At 39.4% G+C, this 22,013-nt stretch overlaps 1 protein-coding gene across 1 annotated transcript in view; it reads left to right on the forward strand.

The window, feature by feature from the left end:
• SYNE1 (spectrin repeat containing nuclear envelope protein 1) overlaps nucleotides 1-22,013 on the forward strand; it is a 483,739-nt gene that overhangs the window by 164,252 nt on the left and 297,474 nt on the right. Inside the window, 12 exon segments of the mRNA XM_070461436.1 lie at nucleotides 989-1,147; nucleotides 1,669-1,833; nucleotides 3,535-3,669; nucleotides 6,760-6,918; nucleotides 7,098-7,306; nucleotides 8,298-8,406; nucleotides 10,495-10,659; nucleotides 12,220-12,387; nucleotides 13,832-14,002; nucleotides 14,831-14,971; nucleotides 18,770-18,930; nucleotides 20,866-21,016. Coding sequence (XP_070317537.1) covers nucleotides 989-1,147; nucleotides 1,669-1,833; nucleotides 3,535-3,669; nucleotides 6,760-6,918; nucleotides 7,098-7,306; nucleotides 8,298-8,406; nucleotides 10,495-10,659; nucleotides 12,220-12,387; nucleotides 13,832-14,002; nucleotides 14,831-14,971; nucleotides 18,770-18,930; nucleotides 20,866-21,016 — 1,893 coding nt within the window.

Consider the following 22,013-nt stretch of genomic DNA (forward strand, 5'->3'; position numbering starts at 1 on the left):
TTTTTTCAAAGCAATCAAGGATGCTAGAGTGCAAATGGTGTGGATTCAAGTCAAAAACATGACTGCTTGCCATGGCGCTGAATAATGTCCATGCTGTCTAAGGTAGAAATTGCTAGGATCCCAGTCAGGCTTCCTATGAGTCACCATCACTTCTCATCTGCGAATGCCTGACAACTGCCAAGCCTTCCCAGGTCCACTAGTCTGCTGCCTTTTGTGTTATAGTCTGGGGTCCACTTGGTGGCTCAGTTGGTCAAGAATCCACCTGTAATGTAAGCATCTGCCTACAACGCAGAAGACCTCGGTTTGACCCCTGGGTCGAGAAGATGCCCTGGAGAAGGAAATGGCAACCCACTCCAGTATTCTTGCCTGGGAAATCCCGTGGACAGAGGAGCCTGGTAGGCTGCAGTCCATGCAAGAGTCAGACATAATTTAGTGACTAAACCACCAACCAACCTGGGGTCCACCATTTTATTAATGAGGTTGATAGTTTGTGGCCCTTAAGAATTCAAATGTTGTATATCTTAGGATACACAAATGATTTATAATCTACTTCAACTAACTCAGTAAAGTATAATATGCACTGATATTAAATTTATTGAGACAGATTATAGCCTGATACATGGATTGATTTCATTATTGTTTTTACAATAAATTATGGACCTGTTAGTTGGTAGGAGGAAGGCACGCACCAGGCAGATAATAATTTTGATGCTCTGTCATTCTCTTGATATTAATAAGGTAGGCATGAATGTAAAAAATTTCAGAAACCTCAGCATGACATTTAAATGCCTTATATAAAAGGCACTGACTTCAGTGATTGCTTAAAATTGTGCTCTTCTGAAAAGCACCACCTCTCCATACTTTTGGTTTTACTTATTGCAGATTAAAAGCCTAAAAGCTCTATAATGCTGTTAATGTTTTGTAATGGTTACTCTCATTCTTTCTTGCCCTTTCAAATACTATTGTTGTGGGTTCCCTTTCCTTGTAGGAACTATTAGCTTGTCAAGAAAGCTGTAAGAAAGCCATGACTCAAATTGAGAAAGGCAGTCAGAGTGTTCAGAAGTTTGTGACCTTGAGCAACGTGTTAAAGCATTTTGATCAGACGAAGCTACAGAGAAAGATTGCAGATATGCATGTTGCTTTTCAGGTAAGTTCTCTGCCTGCTTTCGAGATGTGAACCAGGAAAATTCCAAGAAGACTTGTAATTAACGCATTTCATGTCTTCACTCTTGACAAACGGCTCATCTACTGGTGTTTGGAGACCAATCATTTTACTTCTTCTTTCTCAGATATTGTACTTCTAAATAGCTCAGTTGGTAAAGAATCTGCCTGCAATGCAGGAGACCTGGGTTCGATCCCTGGGTCGGGAAGTATGCTGGAGAAGGAAATGGCAACCCACTCCAGTACTCTTGCCTGGAGAATCCCATGGACAGAGGAGCCTGGCGGGCTATAGTCCATGGGATCACAAAAAGTTGGACACGACTGTGTGGCTAACTTTTTTTTTTCCTCTGATATTGATTAATATTTAAAAGGGTTGATTATTCTCATCATAGTGACATGTATTCCTTACAAGTGTTTTTTGAAAGAAGCACTACTCTTTAACAAATGACATTTGCAATGACTGGGATTGATATCCCATTATAATTATTATTATTTTTTTGAATCAAGAATATGGTAAAGAAAACTGGAGATTGGAAGAAACATGTGGAAACCAACAGCCGCTTGATGAAGAAGTTTGAGGAGTCGCGAGCGGAGTTGGAGAAGGTGCTGAGGGTCGCTCAGGAGGGCCTGGAGGAAAAGGGGGACCCAGAAGACCTGCTGAAGAGACATACTGTGAGTGCATCCCACGTGGGCCCTTGAGGACGCGAGGACATGAGCAAGCCGTCTTGGATGAAAAATAAAAAGTGTAATGATCTAATACAGAGAAGCAGAGAGGGACAGGAAGAGAGACGCAGAGGGACGGAAGAAGAAGAAAATGCAAGGATAGGAGGAAGGAGGGAGGAAGGAGGGGCAAAAGAGAAGGGGAGAAAGGGAGGGAGGGGGAAAGGGCGAAATGAGTCAGGAGAGCAGGAACTTGTTAGATACGAGACCCCAAGAAATGACAGCAAAAAGAACCTCAGAAGCAGTTGATAAGCTGCCCCATAATTGGCCATTCTTGAGCCCCTGGAGTAGCAGAGAACCACAGGAGAGAGAATTCAGACTCTCCAAACTACTAATTCATTATTCAGCTGAAACACTCTTTCATGACCAGCGTATGCTTCCTAAGAGAGCAGTTTAGGGGGATGGCTAAGTCTTTGTGCTTATATCATAGCTCTGCCATATCACTCATGGTATAGGTGCCATGTCAGTTGAAGTTTGGTAGCTGATCTACATCTTGAGCCAGTATTGTGAAGCCATCTCCCTGTTAATCATACTTATTTAAATTATATTGGTATTGAGAATATGAGTAATCTCTTAAATGGTGTATGGAGATGATTCCCTCTGACAATGTATACTTTTTTCCTGAAATTTCAGTGGATATTTATGTAAGCCATGCTCTCAGATGATGAATGCAGTGCATTTTCCATGCAGCTGATGGATTTAGGTTTGATGTCTATAACCATCCAACATCTTCTTCAAATTTATACACCCCTACTCTGCTGTTCTTTCTTTTGAATCACTGTGGCTTCCCAGCATACATAATCCTAAGACTTTGTGAGACTTAGCCATGTATATTTGTGCATGTATTGTATTCATCTGCCCAGGCTACCATAAAAAAATACACAGATTGGGCGGCTTAAGCAATAGGAATTTATTTTCTCAGTTCTGAAAGCTAGAAGTCTGAGATTAGGGGACTAGCCTGGCTGGGTTCTGGTGAGGACTCTTCCTGATATGCAGATGGTTACCTCACTGTGTCCTCACATGGCAGAGAGATAGATGGGAAGATCTTCAATGTCTCTCCTTGAAAAAGGGCACTAATTCTTTCATGAGAGACCCACCCTCAGATATCATCACACTGCAGGTTAGGGCTTCAGCATCTGACTTTGGTGGGATGGGACAGTGGGGAGGGGGCAACACAATTCAGTCCACGGTTTGTATGCTTGGTGTGAATGCAGAAGAGGCTCATAATGAGCCAGCAAGGCCTGGAACACACCGCAGTCAGGGAGTGAGGGGTTGTGAGGTCTAGGCCTGGCTTCCACTCAGCTCTCCTGACTTTTGCCAAAGAGGAACTAAAACTCTGTTCCTGTGGGATCAAGTTTTTAAGATCTCCCATTGGCTTTCTAGAAGATTCTATCAAATTTGAAAACTGCAGACGTTTTTCTAAAAAATAAAAAAGTCCCAGTTGAATTTCAGATTCAATGGCTTCTGGTTCATCACTGTGGATAATTATAGTTTGTTCCTGAAAACAAAATGGCAGTCGCCCGGAAGGTTTGAAGAGGGCAGCAGGTGGCTAAGAGGCTTGTTTCGAGGCGTGACTGCTTCACTGTCTGGTGTCTGATGCTGCCTTTTATTCTGGCTGACACTCGTGACCACTCTCCCCCTCGTCCACGCCAGGAGTTTTTCAGCCAGCTGGACCAGAGGGTGCTCAATGCTTTCCTGAAAGCCTGTGACGAGCTCACTGACATTCTCCCCGAGCAGGAGCAGCAGGGCCTGCAGGAAGCCGTCAGAAAGCTCCACAAACAGTGGAAGGTGAGTCAGGACCTCATGGGAAGGTCGTGTGTCATGGATGAGGGGAGAGAACATGAGGGTGTGAGGGTTCAATGGTCAGAGAAATTTAGAAACCAAGGACCGTTATCATAGTCTTTCATTCCTTTCCCATGAAAAAGTGGAGCTTGAATAAAACGGGATAAGATATGATAGAATTTTGCTTTTCCTATTTTCTTAAAGATTTTTTTTTATTTATTTTACGTGCGGTTGCCCTGGATCTTCTTTGCCGCAGGTGGGCTTCCCCAAGTGGCGGTGAGCGGGGGCTACTGTCTAGCTGGCCGTGTGCCGGCTTCTCACTGCAGCAGCTTCTGTTCTTGCAGGGCTCAGGCGCCAGGGCACTCTGGCTCGGTAACTGTGGCACACGAGCTTAGCTGCCTAGTGGCACGGGGGATCCTCTGGACCAGGGATTGAACCCATGTCCCCTGCATTGGCAGGCAAAGTCTTCAACCTCTGGGTCACCAGGGAAGTCCTGCTTTTCCTATTTTTAAGTATCATCAATTTCATTATATTACTTAAGAGTATGCTTTATTTTCCTGATTGTGGATGGGAACATCAAGGCATTTAACTTTTTCAGTGACATTTCATAAACTCTTTCCATCTTAGTTATGTTAGGTATGCTATTGAAATGACAAGAAATGTTCCTTATAATTTCAGTAGCATAATGTATGACATACATCATATATATGAAATATATACTCTGTATTCATATCTCATATGAATATATATGAGAGCATAATATATATATTATGTATGAAAGTATGAAAGTGTTTAGTTGCTCACTTGTCTCTGACTCTTTGTGACCCACCAGGCTCCTCTGCCCATGGAAATCTCCAGGCAAGAATACTGGAGCGGGTAGCCACTGCCTTCTCCAGGGGATCTTCCTGACCCAAGGATAGAACCCAGGTCTCCTGCATTGCAGGCAGATTCTTTACCATCAGAGTCACCAGTGAAGTCCCATATATTATATATATTTGTATATAAAGTATGCAATTATATCTTTTACTTTCTATTATTAATTAGTAATATATAATTTATATATATATATAGATATAGATAGGTATGTACATATATGTATAGTTATATATACATATAGGTGTATGCATATAGGTGTACATATATATTACATATAGGTATATATATACACCTATATGTTTAAGGTTTTCAAGGATTTTGTCATCTGGTTTAGCTTGTTATGATCTGAGACATAAATGAAAACAGTTTATTGGTTAAAGATTCAGTGATGAACAAAGAATAATCCTTTCCCCCAGAGAGCTTAGAGTCCAGTAAGGGAGATAATTCGTTGCAAAATAATAAAAGTACAATACATAATAAGTTCCAAAAAGTGTAAGTAATACATTGATGAAAGCTTTGAAAGAGAGAAGTGGACCACTTGGACAGCAGAGAAGAATAAGGCAGGTAATTAGTTTTAAGCGAGGACCTTAAAGAAACGGCAGGGATCAGGGGGCGGCAGGGAGGAAAAAGGCAAGCTGCAGGGTGTGCCGGGGCACACACGTTCCACTGGGCTCAGTGTAGTGTCTTGCGTGGGCTTGTCGCATGGAAACCGACTTCAGAATCTGCATGTCAGGGGAAGCAGCTGTAGGTGACGGGGCCCTTTAAAGATGTCATCCTCGGGGCAGACTGGAGGAAGCAACTCCAGCAGCAGACTCACAAGTGATGCTCAGAGGGAATACTAAGTGGTGAATTTTATATGTGTTAGCTGAAGGAGTCATGAGATCCAGAAGACAGGCAGCTGGAACACTCTCCATCAGGTGGTGTCACTTTCTGGATTTTGTTTTTCTGACCTCAGTAACACAGGATAAAAAGTTCAGCCTTTTGCATAAGAAAAACACAATTAAAGAAATACCTTTTTATATAGATAACCAACAAGAACCTGCTGTATAATGCAAGGAACTATAATCAATATTATGTAACCATCTATAAAGGAAAATAATCTGAATACATATATTTATATATATATGTGTGTAACTGAATCACTTTGCCGTACACCTGACATTGTAAATCAGTTATACTTCAATAAAAAAAAAAGAAATACCTTTTTACTTGCTAAATTTGATTTTTTTAAAAAAAAAAGATGCTTAAAGAAATTCAAGCTTTTAAAGTTGTCTTTTAGGTTTAACGTTATCAAAAACATACTGTGGAATAGAGACTATAATTGAAGGCTGTATTTTATTTTACATACACACATACATTGAGTTCTCTGGGATATAATCTGCCCTAGTCTTTCCAAAGCCTTAACTCATTTTTCTCATCAGTTAACGCAGTGTTTTATTTTAAAGGTAATCTTTTAAAGGCCATAGGAGACAAGTAGGCTAAAAATAAATTGTACAACTGAAGGGAATGATGAAGCTTATACTTGTATCGAAGAAGAATGTAAAAAGCTTCCCATTCTCAGGGTGCCATTGTTTGTGTGCTGGCTTGCTTGTTTTCTTAGTGTATGCTCCGAGGAAAAAAGGACATGGCAGGTGGTCGGAGCCATGGGCTGCTTAATCCTGGCTTTTTCACTAATGAGGTTTCCTTGAGCACCCCCTCAACCCCTGTGCAGTGAGCATAAAATCTGTCCTTCCTACCTCATAGGGCTGTTGACAAAATTTAAAAGGACACATGCCAGGGGGAGGGTATATGGAATCAGTGTGTGATTTAAAATCAAATCCAGCTTTTCTACTTAACCTTGAGCCTTAAGGGGGTGATCTTTAAAATAGGAATATTAACACTGCCTAGGGCTACTGTAAAAGTTAAATAGGATAATCACCGTGGAAACACCCAACTCACAGCAGGCTGGAAAGATTGGCTGTGATCCTGGTACATGGAAAAGTACAAAGCACAGAATGCTGATGATAAGGGATTAAGTCACATTTGGGCTAAGCTGTCAAGGTGGCCCAGTGGTTACAAGTAAGCCTGCCAATACAGGAAAGGCCAGAGAAACAGGTTCAATCTCTGGGTCATAAAGATCCCCTGGAAGAGGAACTATCTCATATTTTCTCCCACTTCATTGGGAAATGTACATGATCAGGAATGTTATCCTATTTTTCGGACTCTTCCTATGGCATGCAGGATCTTCAAGCAGAAGCTCCATATCATTTGCTTCATCTGAAGATTGAGGTGGAGAAGAACAGGTTCTTAGCTTCTGTGGAAGAGTGCAGAGCTGAGCTGGACCGAGAGACCAAGCTGGTACCCCAGGAAGGCAGCGAAAAGGTCATCAAAGAGCATCGGGTACGTCCCAGAAGTGCCAGTGTCCCTTCAAGTATATAACTGATGCTTGCATTTGGGTCTGAAAACACTCAACAGCTTCATTACTTTATACTGTTAGACTAGATGGGAATTGGCCATGAAAATATGGCAGTCTTGTGTGGATTCTCACAGAGATTATGTAAATGTTCATTGCTCACTAGATCTTCTTCAGTGACAAGGGCCCTCACCACCTCTGTGAGAAAAGGTTACAGCTCATTGAAGAACTGTGTCTGAAACTTCCAGTCCGGGACACAGTCCGGAACACACCGGAGACCTGTCACGTGACCCTCAAGGAGCTCAGAGCTGCTATTGACTGCACCTACGCGAAGCTGGTGGGAGACCCAGACAAGTGGAGGGACTACACGAGCAGGTAGTTGTGGGTGGCTCCCAGAGAAGGACGTGGCCTTTCATAATTCTTTTAATTCAGACACCCTTGCAAAACAAGTCATGAAATATGTTTCATCTTATGCAATGAAGAAAATCAGATGGTATGATTGTGTGTATGCTCTTGTACAAAAATGCTTCATTGAATTTAAAGAATGAGTTTCAGTTAGAAAACCGAAACAGGGCTTCCCTGGTCGCTCAGGTGGTGAAGAATCCACCTACAATGCAGGAGAGTCCACTTTGATTCCTGGGTCAGGAGGTTCCCCTGGAGAAGGGATCGGCTACCCACTCAGTATTCTTGGGCTTCTCTAGTGACTCAGCTGGTAGAGAATCCACCTGCAGTGCAGGAGACCTGGGTTTGATCCCTGGGTTGGGAAGATCCCCTGGAGAAGGGAACGGCTACCCACTCCAGTATTCTGGCCTGGAGATTTCCATGGACTATATAGTCCATGGGGTCGCAAAGAGTTGGACACGACTGAGCGACTTTCACTTTCAGTCAGAAACAAGAGGGAAGCACATTATTTCCAGGTGACCCAGATGTTGTCTCTTTGAATCAGAATTGGGCAATCTCTTTATCTCTGATTTCCTCATGTCACCGCGAAAGGGACTTCTGCCTCTTTGGGTTTCTGTCTCTGGTGGAGATGCATGAGGTCAGACCTCGGGTGTACCTTCCTCACTTCCATGTGCCCAGACTCTGAGATGCATCTTCCTCCACCACTGAGCTCCATCTGCTCTGCTTTCCCTTTGGTTCAAGTGAGTGAGCCCAGGGGCAGCCTCTTCTGCCTTGAGCTTCATGTGGAAGGAACCGTTGCCAGGAAATATGTTAATCAGTTTGCTAATGAGTTGAATGCAATGTGTGAATCCATTTTCTCATCAGTTGATTATCAAATTTTCATGCATAAATTCAAAATGGAAAATATATTCTAACCCTGGGCATATCTTCTCCCTTTAATATGAAAATACCTGTGTTATTTCAGAATTTCTGAGTTCTCCTCTTGGATATCTGCAAAGGAGACCCAGTTAAAGGGGATCAAGAATGAGACCATTGATACTGCTAATCAAGGAGAAGTTAAATGTGCTGTGGAGGTAAGTTCTGGGTCACTTTTTTTGTTACTAGAAAATAACTATTAATAAAAAAAAATAATGGCAACAGTCTAACTGATGTCTTGTTTTCTTTCTATAAAAAAATTGACTTCCTAAAAATTGTCTTAAAATAAGTCTCCCCCTGTTTCTGTGGAGAACTGCAGGGGTGTTCTTTGTGGAATCATTGTTAGCTCTGAGATTTAGTCATGTTCAGTGGTACCTCTAATGCCTCTTTAGCTAATGGGGAATCTAGCGAGGAAAATTGTATGCATGGGCGTACAACACAGTGGAGATCAAGAATAGTCATGAAAAACAAGAACACTGCAGGTTTTTGTACCTTTTCAGCCACTCAAAAGCTGGGTTACAGAGGATGAGAGAACTGGGCATGGTCTCTAAGCATCGTTTCTGTGTCACTTGCAGCTTGGATTGGATCAGTCCCTGTGAGCATGGGTGCTGCCTGATAAACCCAGCCAGGGCGACAGAACCTCAGGCCTGAATCCAGTTTGCAGTCTGTGAATGGCACACAGCATCCCTCTCCCTCTTATCTTGGCTCTTGGCTTTGTAGACACATGCTGTTGTGAATGTTATTTATCTTTCGGTACTTTGAACCACTGCAAGTCACAGAGTTGTTGATGAGAATATATTGTGTTATTTGGTTGCGAAGTCGTGTCTGACACTTTTGTGAGCCCAGGGACCTTAGACCACCAGGCTTCTATATCCATGGAATTTCCCAGGCAAGAATACTAGAGTGGGCTGCCATTTCCTTCTCCAGGGAATCTTCCCCACCCAGGAATTGAACCTGAGTCTCCTGCATTGGCAGGCGGGTTCTTTACTGCTGAGCCCCTAGTGAAGCACTGATAAGAATGTATTTCCTTTCTCTTCCCATCCTCTGGTTTTCATTTTTCCCTATTAAAGTTATAATCCCTTGACATGCTAAAGGTACTCAACAATACCATGTCTGTCTGTAGACGGACGTCTATATTTTCTCTTGGTTGCTGTTATAGTACCAGAAAGTGCACATCTTGGAATGAAGAAACCACTTGCTTCTAAAACCAACTATTCCCTCTGCAGGTATTGGCCCTGTAAAACCCTCTTGTAGCAGCACAAGCAGTCAGAGGACACAGCTCTCAGCTACCCAGAGCAGGTGCAGGAGGGAGAGGCAGCCCCAGGCACCATTCCCCCGGCCCCCAGTCCTACAAGGGCTGATGCCTGGAGTCTTTCTGGTATCGTCTTGGCCAGTCAGCCTTCTTTCCTTCTCTTACTGGCTTAGAGCTGAGCTCCTGTTTGTGCACCTTACTATCTGGGGTACTGACTTCCAAAAACCAACCAAAGTGAAACATAAAATATGAGCTAATGAAGTTAAAATAGATCTTTGTGCTCAGACGCTCAGTCGTGTCTGACTCTGCAGCCCCATGGACTGTAGCCCCCCAGGCTCCTCTGTCCGTGGCGCTTTTCAGGCAAGAATACTGGAGTGGGGTGCCATTTCCTACTCCAGGGAGTCTTGCGGACCCAGGGATCGAACCCACATCTCTTGTGTCTCCTGCAGTGGCAAGTGGATTCTTCACCACTAGCACCATACATCTTTAGAGCATCCATAATAATATTCACCAAGTAAATTCTTCAATGAAAGAAACCCACTAATTTAAAAAAGGACTCTGTCAATTTCTTTTTTTTTTTTCCCCAAAAAATACAGTGTTCCTTCCAGCTCACAGAAAATGAGGTGAAAAAGTATATGTTATAATTCCCAGTTCTGGTGTCATATATTCTACAGTACTTTTGGAAGCATCTTTGTTATGATCAAGGAAATATCTGTAAATATGTAGACATCTAGTTACAGAGGGAATTTTTCGGCAGAGAGAACACTGATTTTACACATTGGGTTTTGGCATTGGGGAAATAGTTCCTCCTAGCATTCATAGACTTTGGTTAAAGACGTGAACAAAAAGTGAAATAAGTAGGCACTGTGTTGATGAATGAATGTCTGGCTCCTCTACCTCCGTGTTACAAGCCTTCTTAGGTTGAGTTCTTTGTTGCCGGAAAGTTATGATTCACAGTTGTATTTTGCTCATCAAAAGTGTTCTTTCATTCCAGGAGATAAGAAGTGGTATTACCAAAAAAGGGGAGACTCTCAGCTGGCTGAAATCCAGGCTTAAAATTCTGATTGAAGTTTCTTCTGAGGATGAAGCCCAAAAGCAAGGAGATGAGCTGGCAAAATTATCTAGTTCTTTCAAGGCTCTCGGGACTTTGTTGTCAGAGGTAAACTATTTATTCACACTCTAAATGCAAGCTCTGGATGAAGAGTCTGGAAGGTTCCTTTGGGTTTCAGTCTAACATAATTTTATTTGAAATGTGTATTAATAGTTTAAACTGAATGGTTATAACAGACACATATATATGAAGATTGGTGGGGAAGATGAGCAGAATCTTTGCTTTGTGGTCTGTACCATTATTGGATATGTTATTAATAGTTCAGGTTCACCACCTATATTTAAAGGGCAAAGCTTCTAAATCCATACTTTTACTAGAAGCATTATTTCATGGTCAGTTTCAGGTAAATTGCAGAGGTTAAGAACCCAGGTTTTAGAGTCAAAGCCCATGGGTACAGTTTAACTCTGATACCCCATTTCCTACATCATCATGAGCTTAAAATGGATAAAAATACCCCAAAGTTAACTTCAGGAATTGAATGCAATACTGTATGTAAAGCACTTAGTGAAGTGCCTGAAGTGAAGTAAAAGTCACTCAGTCATGGCCGACTCTTTGCAACCCCGTGGATTATATAGTCCCTGGAATTCTCCAGGCCAGAATACTGGAGTTTGGGGTAGCCTTTCCCTTCTCTAGGGGATCTTCCCGACCCGGGGATCGGACCCAGGTCTCCTGATTGCAGGCAGATTCCTTACCAGCTGAGCCACAAGGGAAGCCTGTACAGTGCCTGGAACAGAGTAGATAAGTGACGCTGTGCTATGCTTGGTCATCTCTGACTCTCTGTGACCCCATGGACTGTAGCCCACCAGGCTCCTCTGTCCAGGGAATTTTCCAGACAAGAATACTTGAGTAGTATTTCCTCCATTTCCTACTCCAAGGGATCTTCTTGTCCCAGGGATTGAAACTGCATCTCTTGCATCTCCTGTGTTGGCAGGAGGATTCTTTACCACTGAGCCACCTGACAAGCTCAAATAACTGATAGCTAATAATAGCAACACATTCATGTTGAGCCAGTAGGCTAGTAAAATCTCTTTTAGGCAAGATCTACTCACTTTAAACTTCTTTGTATACATTTCAATGTTATAGTTCTTTGTATACTATACAAGACCATCTATTTCATTTCTGGTAAGGCCGCATTTGGCTTCCCTGGTGGCGGTAAAGAATCCGCTGGCAATGCAGAAGCTTCGGGAGATGTGGGTTTGATCCCTGAGCCGGGGAGATTCCCTGGAGGAGGGCATGGCAACCCACTCCAGTATTCTTCCCTGGAAAATCCCATGTACAGTGGAACTTGGCAAGGTACAGTCCAGAGGGTCGCAGAGTCAGACATGACTGAAGCAACTTAGCATGCACACACAAGGCCACATTTACGCTTAGCAAGAATAGTTTCACTGACCAAGTTGTCCTACGGATCTGATGACTTTGTATTTGGGAAGATAATGTAAGAATGTAAAGTACAGCAAATAGTTATCAGGATTTCTTGAAATCATTTACACACTTGCATAGAAAAAATAATCATTTGCATGACTTATAGTTCCCTGATTCTGAAAGATCTGAAATTTTCTACAGATATTCCTAATCTAACAGTTTGATTGATTTTTCATGAAAATCTAGGTCGAAAAGATGTTAAGCAACTTTGGAGACTGTGTCCAGTACAAAGAAATAGTCAAAAGTTCCCTGGAAGAGTTAATCACTGGCTCTAAAGAAGTCCAGGAAGAAGCTGAGAAGATCTTGGACACTGAAAATTTGTTTGAAGCACAACAACTACTCCTTCATCACCAGGTAGAATGCCGCTTTACTCTGGGGCATTTATGCAAAGTCGATTAGTTACTGAGTACCAGACAGATGAAGAGTAAGGCTTTCCACTGACTTGAGCAGGGAAGATGGGGAGCTTGGGAAGGAACTCAGTCAAATAGTTAAAAGAACTTGGCACGTCTGTTCTCTTTATTAAATATTTAATATTTCAGAATATCTTGCAAGAAAAATCCTTAGCCAGCATGATTTGATGATACCAAAATGTTCAAGGAATATTGTGGAAGGAAAATTGATTTAGCTATGAAAACTTTCATAAAACACTAAATTAGCCTTTTCTTAATAGAGAAGGAAAGCATAAATGAACCATCTCATATTTGAGATGACTATTCTTTTATTATGTTATAATCTTTTATCTTCAGTTTACAACTTTGAATACATCCTGGTTTGGTAAATTATAACTAACATGAAGTACCAGTCCTTTCTAAAAAGTGTGCTCCCACAAAGGATTAAAACTGGAACTAAAGAAGTTCTGGAATATGTATTGATAATTAACAATTTTAATCAGCTTTACTTGTCAAATTCGACAGAAGTGAAAGTATGATTCAGATTAATCTAATGGCAGAATTTTAGCTAACTTAATGTATAGGAAAATGTTAAGTAATTGTCAATGTAATAATATATCAAAATGGAAGTTGCATTGAAGTAGTTGTAAAAGAGCAGCCTTTAGACTTCAAAAAAGTGCTTAGTGCTATATTGTTCTCAGTCACTGGTAAAAGTGTTGTTTGGGTTTCAGTTTACTTTAAATCAGAGAAATATGAAATTATAGATATTCACAGAAATATGTTAATATTAAAACTCTTCATTTCTTGAACCAACTGCTTGGTTATATGGTGTGTTTACTTTGTGAAAATCCATAAGGTGTATTTTGAGATTTGTGTACCATTTTTGTTTGTACATACTTCAATAAAATATTTATTTTGAAACACACCTTTCCTCAGATATCTTAGCGTATTAATAATTCTGAATATACCCTGGACTTAAATCTCTACATATTAGCATTTTTACAGCATGATTGATTTTTTAAAATTGGAATTAGGGCTTTGTGTTTTTAGGCGGAATATAGTTCTTCAAGGAGAATTATGTCAAATGAATAGTTTTGCCAGATTCCATCTGGGGTATTGCACAAAATATTACATGTTGTCTAAATCTGCACACAATTAAAACACTCAGGACAAATTATGTTGTTTCCCATTAAAAAACATAAAATATTTGTAAATAATGCCCATCTTTGACTATCACAGAGCCTTCATTACCATCTTAACTCTCCATCTTAAGTTTAAAATGCAGTTTAGGTCCCTGCCCAGGAGATTTTACCTTTCTTTACTACCATTATAGCGTGGGTGTTTATGTCCCTACCTAGTTGCTTAAGAGAGTTAACATTTCGATCCATCTGTTGAACAAATGCTTCCAGCAAAAGACAAAGAGGATCAATGCAAAGAAGAAGGACGTGCAGCAGCAGATCGCGCAGGCTCAGCAGGGAGAAGGTGGGCTGCCTGGGCGAGTCCAAGAAGAGCTGCGGAAGCTGGAGAGCACGCTGGACAGTGTGGAGCACAGTCGGGAGAAACAGGAGCGCCGCATCCAGGTAGCAGACCGGAAGTTACATCATAGGCTGCACTAACTTCCGGGTCACAAGTTACCTCTCCTACTAGCGGGAGCAAACATTTATTATTCTTGCCTCTGAGGTGCCAATATTCTGTTAAACACTTACATGAGTGATCCCTTTTAATCATAGCATCAGCTTTGTGAGATGGGTACTGTAATTAGCACATTTTCCAAGAGTGGATGCTTAAAAATAGAGAGTTTGAGGATTTTCCCTGAAATCAGAGAGTAGCGATCAATAGTAAAGCTAGGATTTGAATCCACTCTTGTCTGAATCCAGAAATTTGCTACTGGATAATTTCACTTTTCTGGACAGTGTAACAGTCTCATCTTTATGATTTATTGTGCCTTTAACACATACAAGTTAATGTCTTCTTGGATTTTTATTTCCACCTGCTGACTGCCCACTCCTCTTCCTGTGTCTCTCTCTCTCCCTTCTTCCTGCTGTCTCTCCCTTCTCTCTTCTATCTTCCCTTTAATCCTTTATTTTCTTGAGACATATTGAAGGGTTTCTTTCCTTTGTCCCCTACCTACTGTTAAGTAATATTCTTAGATTCATGGGACTCTGTAGCAGATAGAAAATTTCGAGTCCTAGGCCACATATCCTCTTTTTGAAGGTGAACTGAGACTCAAGAAGGGAAATTCTTATAGAAGGTGCAAGGATGGTCTTTAATCCGTGTAGTCATTTGACATTGGAACTGAGAGTTAACTGAAAGTTCACAGCCTAACAAATAAATGAAAATGTGACTGTATTTTGTGAGGCATTCTGATAATTCTTAACATGATATATTGTTTATTTTTTCAAATTCAGGTCACATTAAGAAAATGGGAGAGATTTGAAACAAACAAAGAGACAGTGGTCAGATACCTTTTTCAAACAGGTTCCAGCCATGAGCGCTTCTTGAGTTTTAGCAGTTTGGAAAGCTTATCTTCAGAATTGGAACAGACAAAGGTATATTGGCAAGACCGTATAGTCCTTTGGTACCCTTAATTCCCATGAAAAGCTGTTTCTACTTAAACATGTCATTAATTATTGTAATTATTCCTTCAGTCAATTCTTATTGTTTATGGTTCACTCTTCAATACATTGGTCAGGTTACTCTGGGGAATGAAAAATAAGATTTAAACATCAAGATGTAAGAGCAAGTTTTCATTAAAGTGGAAAATGATTAGTTTCCTAGTAGATGGAGAAAGTTCTCAAACCTCTTTCTGAAGGCAGTGATATTTTTAACTGAACTTTGAAGGGCAAAGGAGATAGAAAAACAGAGTATGGGGCAGAAAACCAGCATTCCTTGTAACAGGAAACGCCATGAAGTATTAAAGTGTGAGAAATGGGAATTTGCTGTTGTAAAGCAGAAACAGGGAAGTGAAGTTTTAAAGGAAATTTGGACTACATCACAAAGACTCTTGAAGGTCTCTAGCATTACTTTTCTATCCTTAAAGGTTTGTAAGAAAGAGAGTCACACCACCAAAAGAGCTGAACTTTAAGGAGATGAGTTTTTAAGCTGGTGTAGAACTTTGAAAGGGTAGAAGTCTGGAGTCATGGGTTCTAATTATAAAGTCATTCATTGCTTGTGTACATGAATAGGAACATGAATTAGGGTAGTGGGGATGGCAATGGATATATAAGGACAGATGTAAAAGGGACAGAGGGAAGGAAGAGAGGATGATACCCAAGGTGCTGAGCCTGACAGAGATAATGGTAGCAAGACAGGAAATTGGTTAGCTGTTAGTAGAGGAAGATGAGAAAGTCACATTTACTATTTGCTGATCTAATTAGTTGATGGCTATCATTTTCTTTAATCACCAAAATAGTCCTTAGAGATAGGTACTGTTATTAATCACTTTGTATAAATGAGAAGATATAGGGTACAAAATTGTTACTGAATTTATCCTGGATCTTGGGATTACTAATTGGTGAGGTTGGGATTCAAACTCAAGAGCTCTGAGTCTAGAGCCCATAACTTCCTATATAACTGTATTATATTTTCACTAAAAAAAAAACCAAAACTGAGCTACTTTACTGATTGTTTATATATGCTGCTGCACAAGTGTATGACAGCTGGAATAATTGTTCTCTATTTCTTTGTTTACTTATTGTTAACACAGCTTTCATGCCTGTTGTAATCCTTGAGTGTGAGTGGCTATGCTGAGGAACTTGAGGGTTTTCTGTCTGCCACTGTGTGTTTATAGCAATGTCATGTTTAATCTTCATAACAATGTTTTACTGTTGAGGAAATGGGAATTCAGATTTATGTGGCTCAAACACCTAAGAGTTATATGGCTGAAGACCTAGCTGATGTCAAAATCTGTTATCTCCTCCTGCTTCCTGCCACCACTCATGTCTTCTTAGGATTTAGAGATAAAGCCTTGTAACAGTATTCTAATTTTATTTAATTTGGTTTTTGTCAGCATCATTCTGTTCAGATTTCTCTGCATTGTGCTTTCCCCATATATAGTTCCCACAAAATGCTCTTCAACTGAATGTGTATTTTTGTTGTTGTTCAGTTGCTAAGTCTTGTCTGACTCTTTGAAACCCCATGGACTGCAGCATGCCAGTCACCTCTGTCCTTTACTATCTCCCAGAATTTGCTCAAATTCATGTCTACTGAGTTCATTCTGCTGTCTAACCATCTCATCCTCTGCCACTCTCTTCTCCTTTTGCCTTCAATCTTTTCCAACATCACAGTCTTTTCAAATGAGTCAGCTCTTTGCATCAAGTGGCCAAAATATTGGAGCTTCAGCTTCAGCATCAGTCCTTCCAATGAATATTCAGAGTTGATTTCCTTTAGGATTGACTGGTTTGATCTCCTTTCAGTCCAAGGGACTCTCAAAAGTCTTCAGCACCACCACAAGTTTTGAAAGCATCAATTCTTTGGAATGTATATAAGCATTTTCAAACATAACTCTGCTTTCTCCATTTTTTTCTGGGTTCTGAAAAACACTAGGGGGAAAAACACTATTTTACACTTCTGATTTTATTCATGGGGTTCTGCTATTATTCACAGTTTCACAGTTGAATCTGCAATGACTCTGAGTTCACATATAGTGATAGCATTTAATAATTTAATAGATGCTTATAACCACAGAATTTAATGTTGTGACAGTACATACTGTATTTTAGGATATTATAAATGTCTCTGCCATAAGGAAGCTGTAACTTACTGGTTTTTTATTCTTCAAATTGCAGGGCACTTCTCTGAAGTAATGTTGGTAATTTCTATGAGGACATTAAATCTTTCAAACATGAAGATGCAATAGTATTATGTAGTAACTATTTTATATTGCATTATGTAATAATTCTGAGAGGTGCTATGTAAGAAAAGGCAGCTATCAGAAGTTTGATTTTTCTAAATAATTTACATTCCTTATTTAAGAGAGAGGAGTTTATGATCAAAATATAAACCTTCTCTGATATAATCCAGGAGAAGAAATGAGATGCTAAGTTACTCAAAATTGTCTCTGGGTTTACCTTTCCTAATTCAGTATTCAGTAGATTTACCTGGCAAAATTGCGACAACTAAAATTTACTGGTACCTCAAATATATTAATTTTTGAATTAAGGTAGTTCACTATTATTGAAAATCAGTGTGTGAACTTCATAAATGATTTTGTACTCAACTTTATGTGATGGACATAGAAAAAATGATAATAGGTACATGTCAGAGTGCCAGGTACTTAAAAATGAAATTACTAGTGAAATGCTAACAAGGACCTTAGTGAGAATAGTTTTACTATCTAAATTTTATATAAAACAGCCTGAAAAATAATTTGCCAGAGTCAAACAACTAGTAATTAGCAAATCCAGAATCCTAGTTTGGGTTTGACTGGTTCAAAATTTTTCTTCTTTCCCTTGTGTAGTGTGTGGATGTATGGTAGATAAGATTTAACAGCATCAAGATCAGTTTATAGCTCTTTTCCGAAAGCTAGTTAACAAAATGTTTCTTTAAAGATCAATGATACCCTGTATTGACCAAAATATCCTTCAGTTAAATAAACAAGTACTCATAGGCACCGGAGAAGGAAATGGCACCCCACTCCAGTACTCTTGCCTGGAGAATCCCATGGACGGAGGAGCCTGGTAGGCTGCAGTCTATGGGGTCACTAAGAGTCGGACATGACTGAGCGACTTCACTTTCACTTTTCACTTTCATGCATTGGAGAAGGAAATGACAACCCACTCCAGTGTTCTTGCCTGGAGAATCCCAGGGACGGGGGAGCCTCGTGGGCTGCCATCTATGGGGTCGCACAGAGTCGGACACGACTAACGTGACTTAGCATCAGCAGCAGCATTCATAGGCACTGGTCTAGAAGTCTGTTATCTTTATGACCAAAAAAAAAAAAGCAATCACTGTTGACCATTGTCTAACTAGCCTGCAATAAGCTGATATAGGCATGTACAAGTTAATTATTATCATGTAGCTAAGAATTTTAAACAGTAAACACAAACCAAGTAACCGTTGAGTCAATGTTTTTTTGGGAATTGTTGGATAAATATGAAAGTAGTTCTCCAACTACGAAGGTCTGGTTGTGTTATCACTTATATAAAAGGAAAATAATTTAACAAAGGGTCTATTTTGGCCATAATGAAAATGTCTGTTTTATTGATAGAAGTATCATATGCCAGTATTCATACATGTTTGAATCTATCTATTCATCTCTCCATCTATTCTGGTGAGACTGTTCAGTTTATTTGAGGGCAGAGTTTAACAGAAGAGGCTGCCTTTACAATTATAATATCTTTTTTTAGGAGTTTTCTAAACGAACAGAAGGTATTGCAGTCCAGGCTGAGAATCTTGTAAAGGAAGCTTCAGAGATCCCACTTGGGCCCAAGAATAAGCAGCTGCTTCAGCAGCAGGCCAAGTCAATCAAGGAGCAAGTTAAAAAATTAGAAGACACCCTTGAAGAAGAGTATGTGCTTGACAAGTCCTAGACTTTCTTCTCTGAGATTGTTTCATAACACTCTTTCCTGTATATTGTATTCAAAACATTCTTTCAAAATCAAAGTGTTTGTGTATTTCAGCATGTTTTGAGGAAGCAACTTGCAGCTCAAAAGAAAGCACCGGCAATAGAGAATCCAACATCTATAAGTGAAGGAACATGGTTTTTGCATTGTAAACTGATTCTGTTCATGAGAAAGCCATATCTATAAAATTCAAGTGGCCTTCGTACACTGGAAAGGAGAATCTCAAAAAAGAACCAAGATTTAAAATATTTTTTTTTATTGTGTTTTTCTGCTGTCACCAGTTAGAGGGAAGGGTAGATTTTTGGTTTTGTAGATTCTAGATCTAAACACATAGACCAAGCGTCTTCAACTCCAAGAAGCTCACAGAGCTTACATACAGTGCCTCAATGTTCAAATTGTCACTGATTGTATACTATTTCCAAAAATTAACTCCAAAAATATATTTTTAAACATTTAATGTTTAACTTCTAAAAAGAAAGAAATTGTAGTTTGGCCTGTGGTATCCTGTTAGGTACAAAACAGACACACACACAAATTTGAAGGGGATAAACATATGGCCAATAATCAAAATAATACGACTTAGCAGTTCTATTTGAAAGGTTTTTTAGTGGCATATCACCAACATGTATTGCTTTTAAGGTATAGGGCATAATTTCTAAGATGGGTTTAAAATGCAAAATTTGTTTTTAATACCATGAATATCTTAAAATTAATGTTGTACATTTATCTAAACTTTAAAATTTGTTAAATAATTTATTTAAAACAACTTATGACTTAAACTTTAATATTATCTATTGGGTAGAAATAGTAAAACAATTTATTAGAAAGGAAACTACATCTATCTATATTAGAAATATCCTTTTGAATCTGTATTTCATTAAAAAGTTGCAATATAATATAGCTTGCATTACCTGTGCTAATGAGAACATAGGTATATCCAGGGTATACATTTGAGATTGCAATATTATTGAATTTGACAATCATTGACGCCATTGTATTTTCCTTGATGTCTTCAAGTGCCTTTTGGTAAACAGGGAAATTCTTTTTTTTAACCCAAGGACTTAATAGTTCAATGATATTCTCTTAGTTTCCTAGTCTTTTTCTAGACTGAAAGCCATAATCTCTTGCTTAGATATGTATAACTACCACCTGGTTATATATACATAATTAATACAAACTGGGAACCTATAGTTGAAATTTTATTCACTAGATTTATTACAAATAAAGCCCAAGATGTCTAAAAGCAGTTAGGGTGCTCATGTACAAGAATTTATAAAGTCTTTTGGAATCAAGATATCCAGACTCTAAGAATAGCTGAAATTGTGATAGATAATGGATTGCAGGCTTCACTCTAATAATAGAAACAGTTTCCTGCATGACAGCATGGGATTCAGACTACAAGGTCTATCTTGATTCATAGAGATGTATTTCAGAAAGATCTTTGAGTATAAAGCATCACTAAACGTCTCTCCTCTAAGAGCAAAAGGACCATGTTGGCAAAATTGGGACTGTTAAAAACATTATGTGCACTGTAATCAAGGCGGGCAATTTACTAAAATAAGCCTTGGCAACTACTGGTCACGTGCAGTGTTTAACTAGATTATACCTGGATTTAAACCATTTGAACCCAGCAGTATTTTCTTCAAAGCACAGTTTCGTTCATAATATAGAGTAGTGCTACCTCATTCTCAGAGGAGACAGGAAGACTTGAGGACTGACCAATTCAGGTCAAAGGTGCATTTTTTTCCCCTGTGCTAATAGTTTCAGCTTCGATGTGGTCACAAATGTCTTCACTATCCTTTCACTTGGTGATTTGGAGGGAAATGTATTTTTCTCTATTAAAATACTGCATTTTATTTACTTAATTTGGTTAATTTTAGTATTAAAACCATGGAAATGGTGAAAAACAAGTGGGATCATTTTGGCACTAACTTTGAGACCCTGTCCGTCTGGATAACTGAGAAAGAAAAAGAACTCAATGCCTTGGAGACGTCATCATCTGCCATGGACACACAAATCAACCAAATTAAGGTGACCTGCTCACAAGTTACATTTATAATCCACCTCTAGCTTTTAAGAGCACCTTTCTTATGTTTCATCAAATGCTATATGACCCCAGGACAAATCTTTCATTGCTATGTGACTATTAAAATTAAATTTACACAAGATGCCGAATTAAGAGGTCTTGACTGATAACCGGGCAACGCTTAATAGATGGAATTATGTATTAATACTGATTGACTTATGCTTTCAAAGTCATTCTTGTGTGCAATATCATTAAAATGTTTTTATGGTTACATTATTCTTTTCCTTGATTTTGAATTAGCGCCATTAGAGTCCCCTGTTGATGGATTTATATGCCATGAAATATATTCATCATCTACAACCTTACTTTGTAAGAACTAGTCTAAATATCTAGCTTAAGTATTAGTAGCATTTACCCTCACCAACCACAAAGAAGGGTTCAAGAAACTGCTTTCCTTAGGTGAAGCAATCAGATTCCATTGCTTTAAGGCTGGCATTTATGACACCTTTGGGGGCTTGGACCGAGATGTTCTGATATGCTATCCCACAGTTCTCAGATAACCACGTGTTTAGACTATCATTATCCACTTCATTCAAATAGCATATGAAAAAAAAAGAGCTGAAAGAAATGAATTCTGAGTGTTCATTTCTCTTTCTTCTGTGCTATTTTTACACAACACATTTTCAAACTCCAGCCACTTCTTTTTCTGTCTCAGCTCATTTTTTTGGAATGGGAAAACCCTCTGCCATTTCATTCGATTAAATATAGTAAAATGAATAACAAGGTGAGGGAACGTTTCACATTATGACTCAGAAGAATTCATTGCCATGTGCATGGTGGGAGGTGCAATATGGTTTAGCTAAGATTAAATGCCGGACAGATTGCATATCAAACATCTTCTGCAGTCAAGGGTACACGAAGTTTGGTGTCTGCAGTCTAGCTTACATCCTGTGTGATAGACTAGGAAAAACAGATACCCAGCCAGTAAGGAATATCCAAGAA

Source organism: Odocoileus virginianus, chromosome 34 (assembly GCF_023699985.2).
Source record: "Odocoileus virginianus isolate 20LAN1187 ecotype Illinois chromosome 34, Ovbor_1.2, whole genome shotgun sequence".
NCBI classification, from domain to species: domain Eukaryota; kingdom Metazoa; phylum Chordata; class Mammalia; order Artiodactyla; family Cervidae; genus Odocoileus; species Odocoileus virginianus.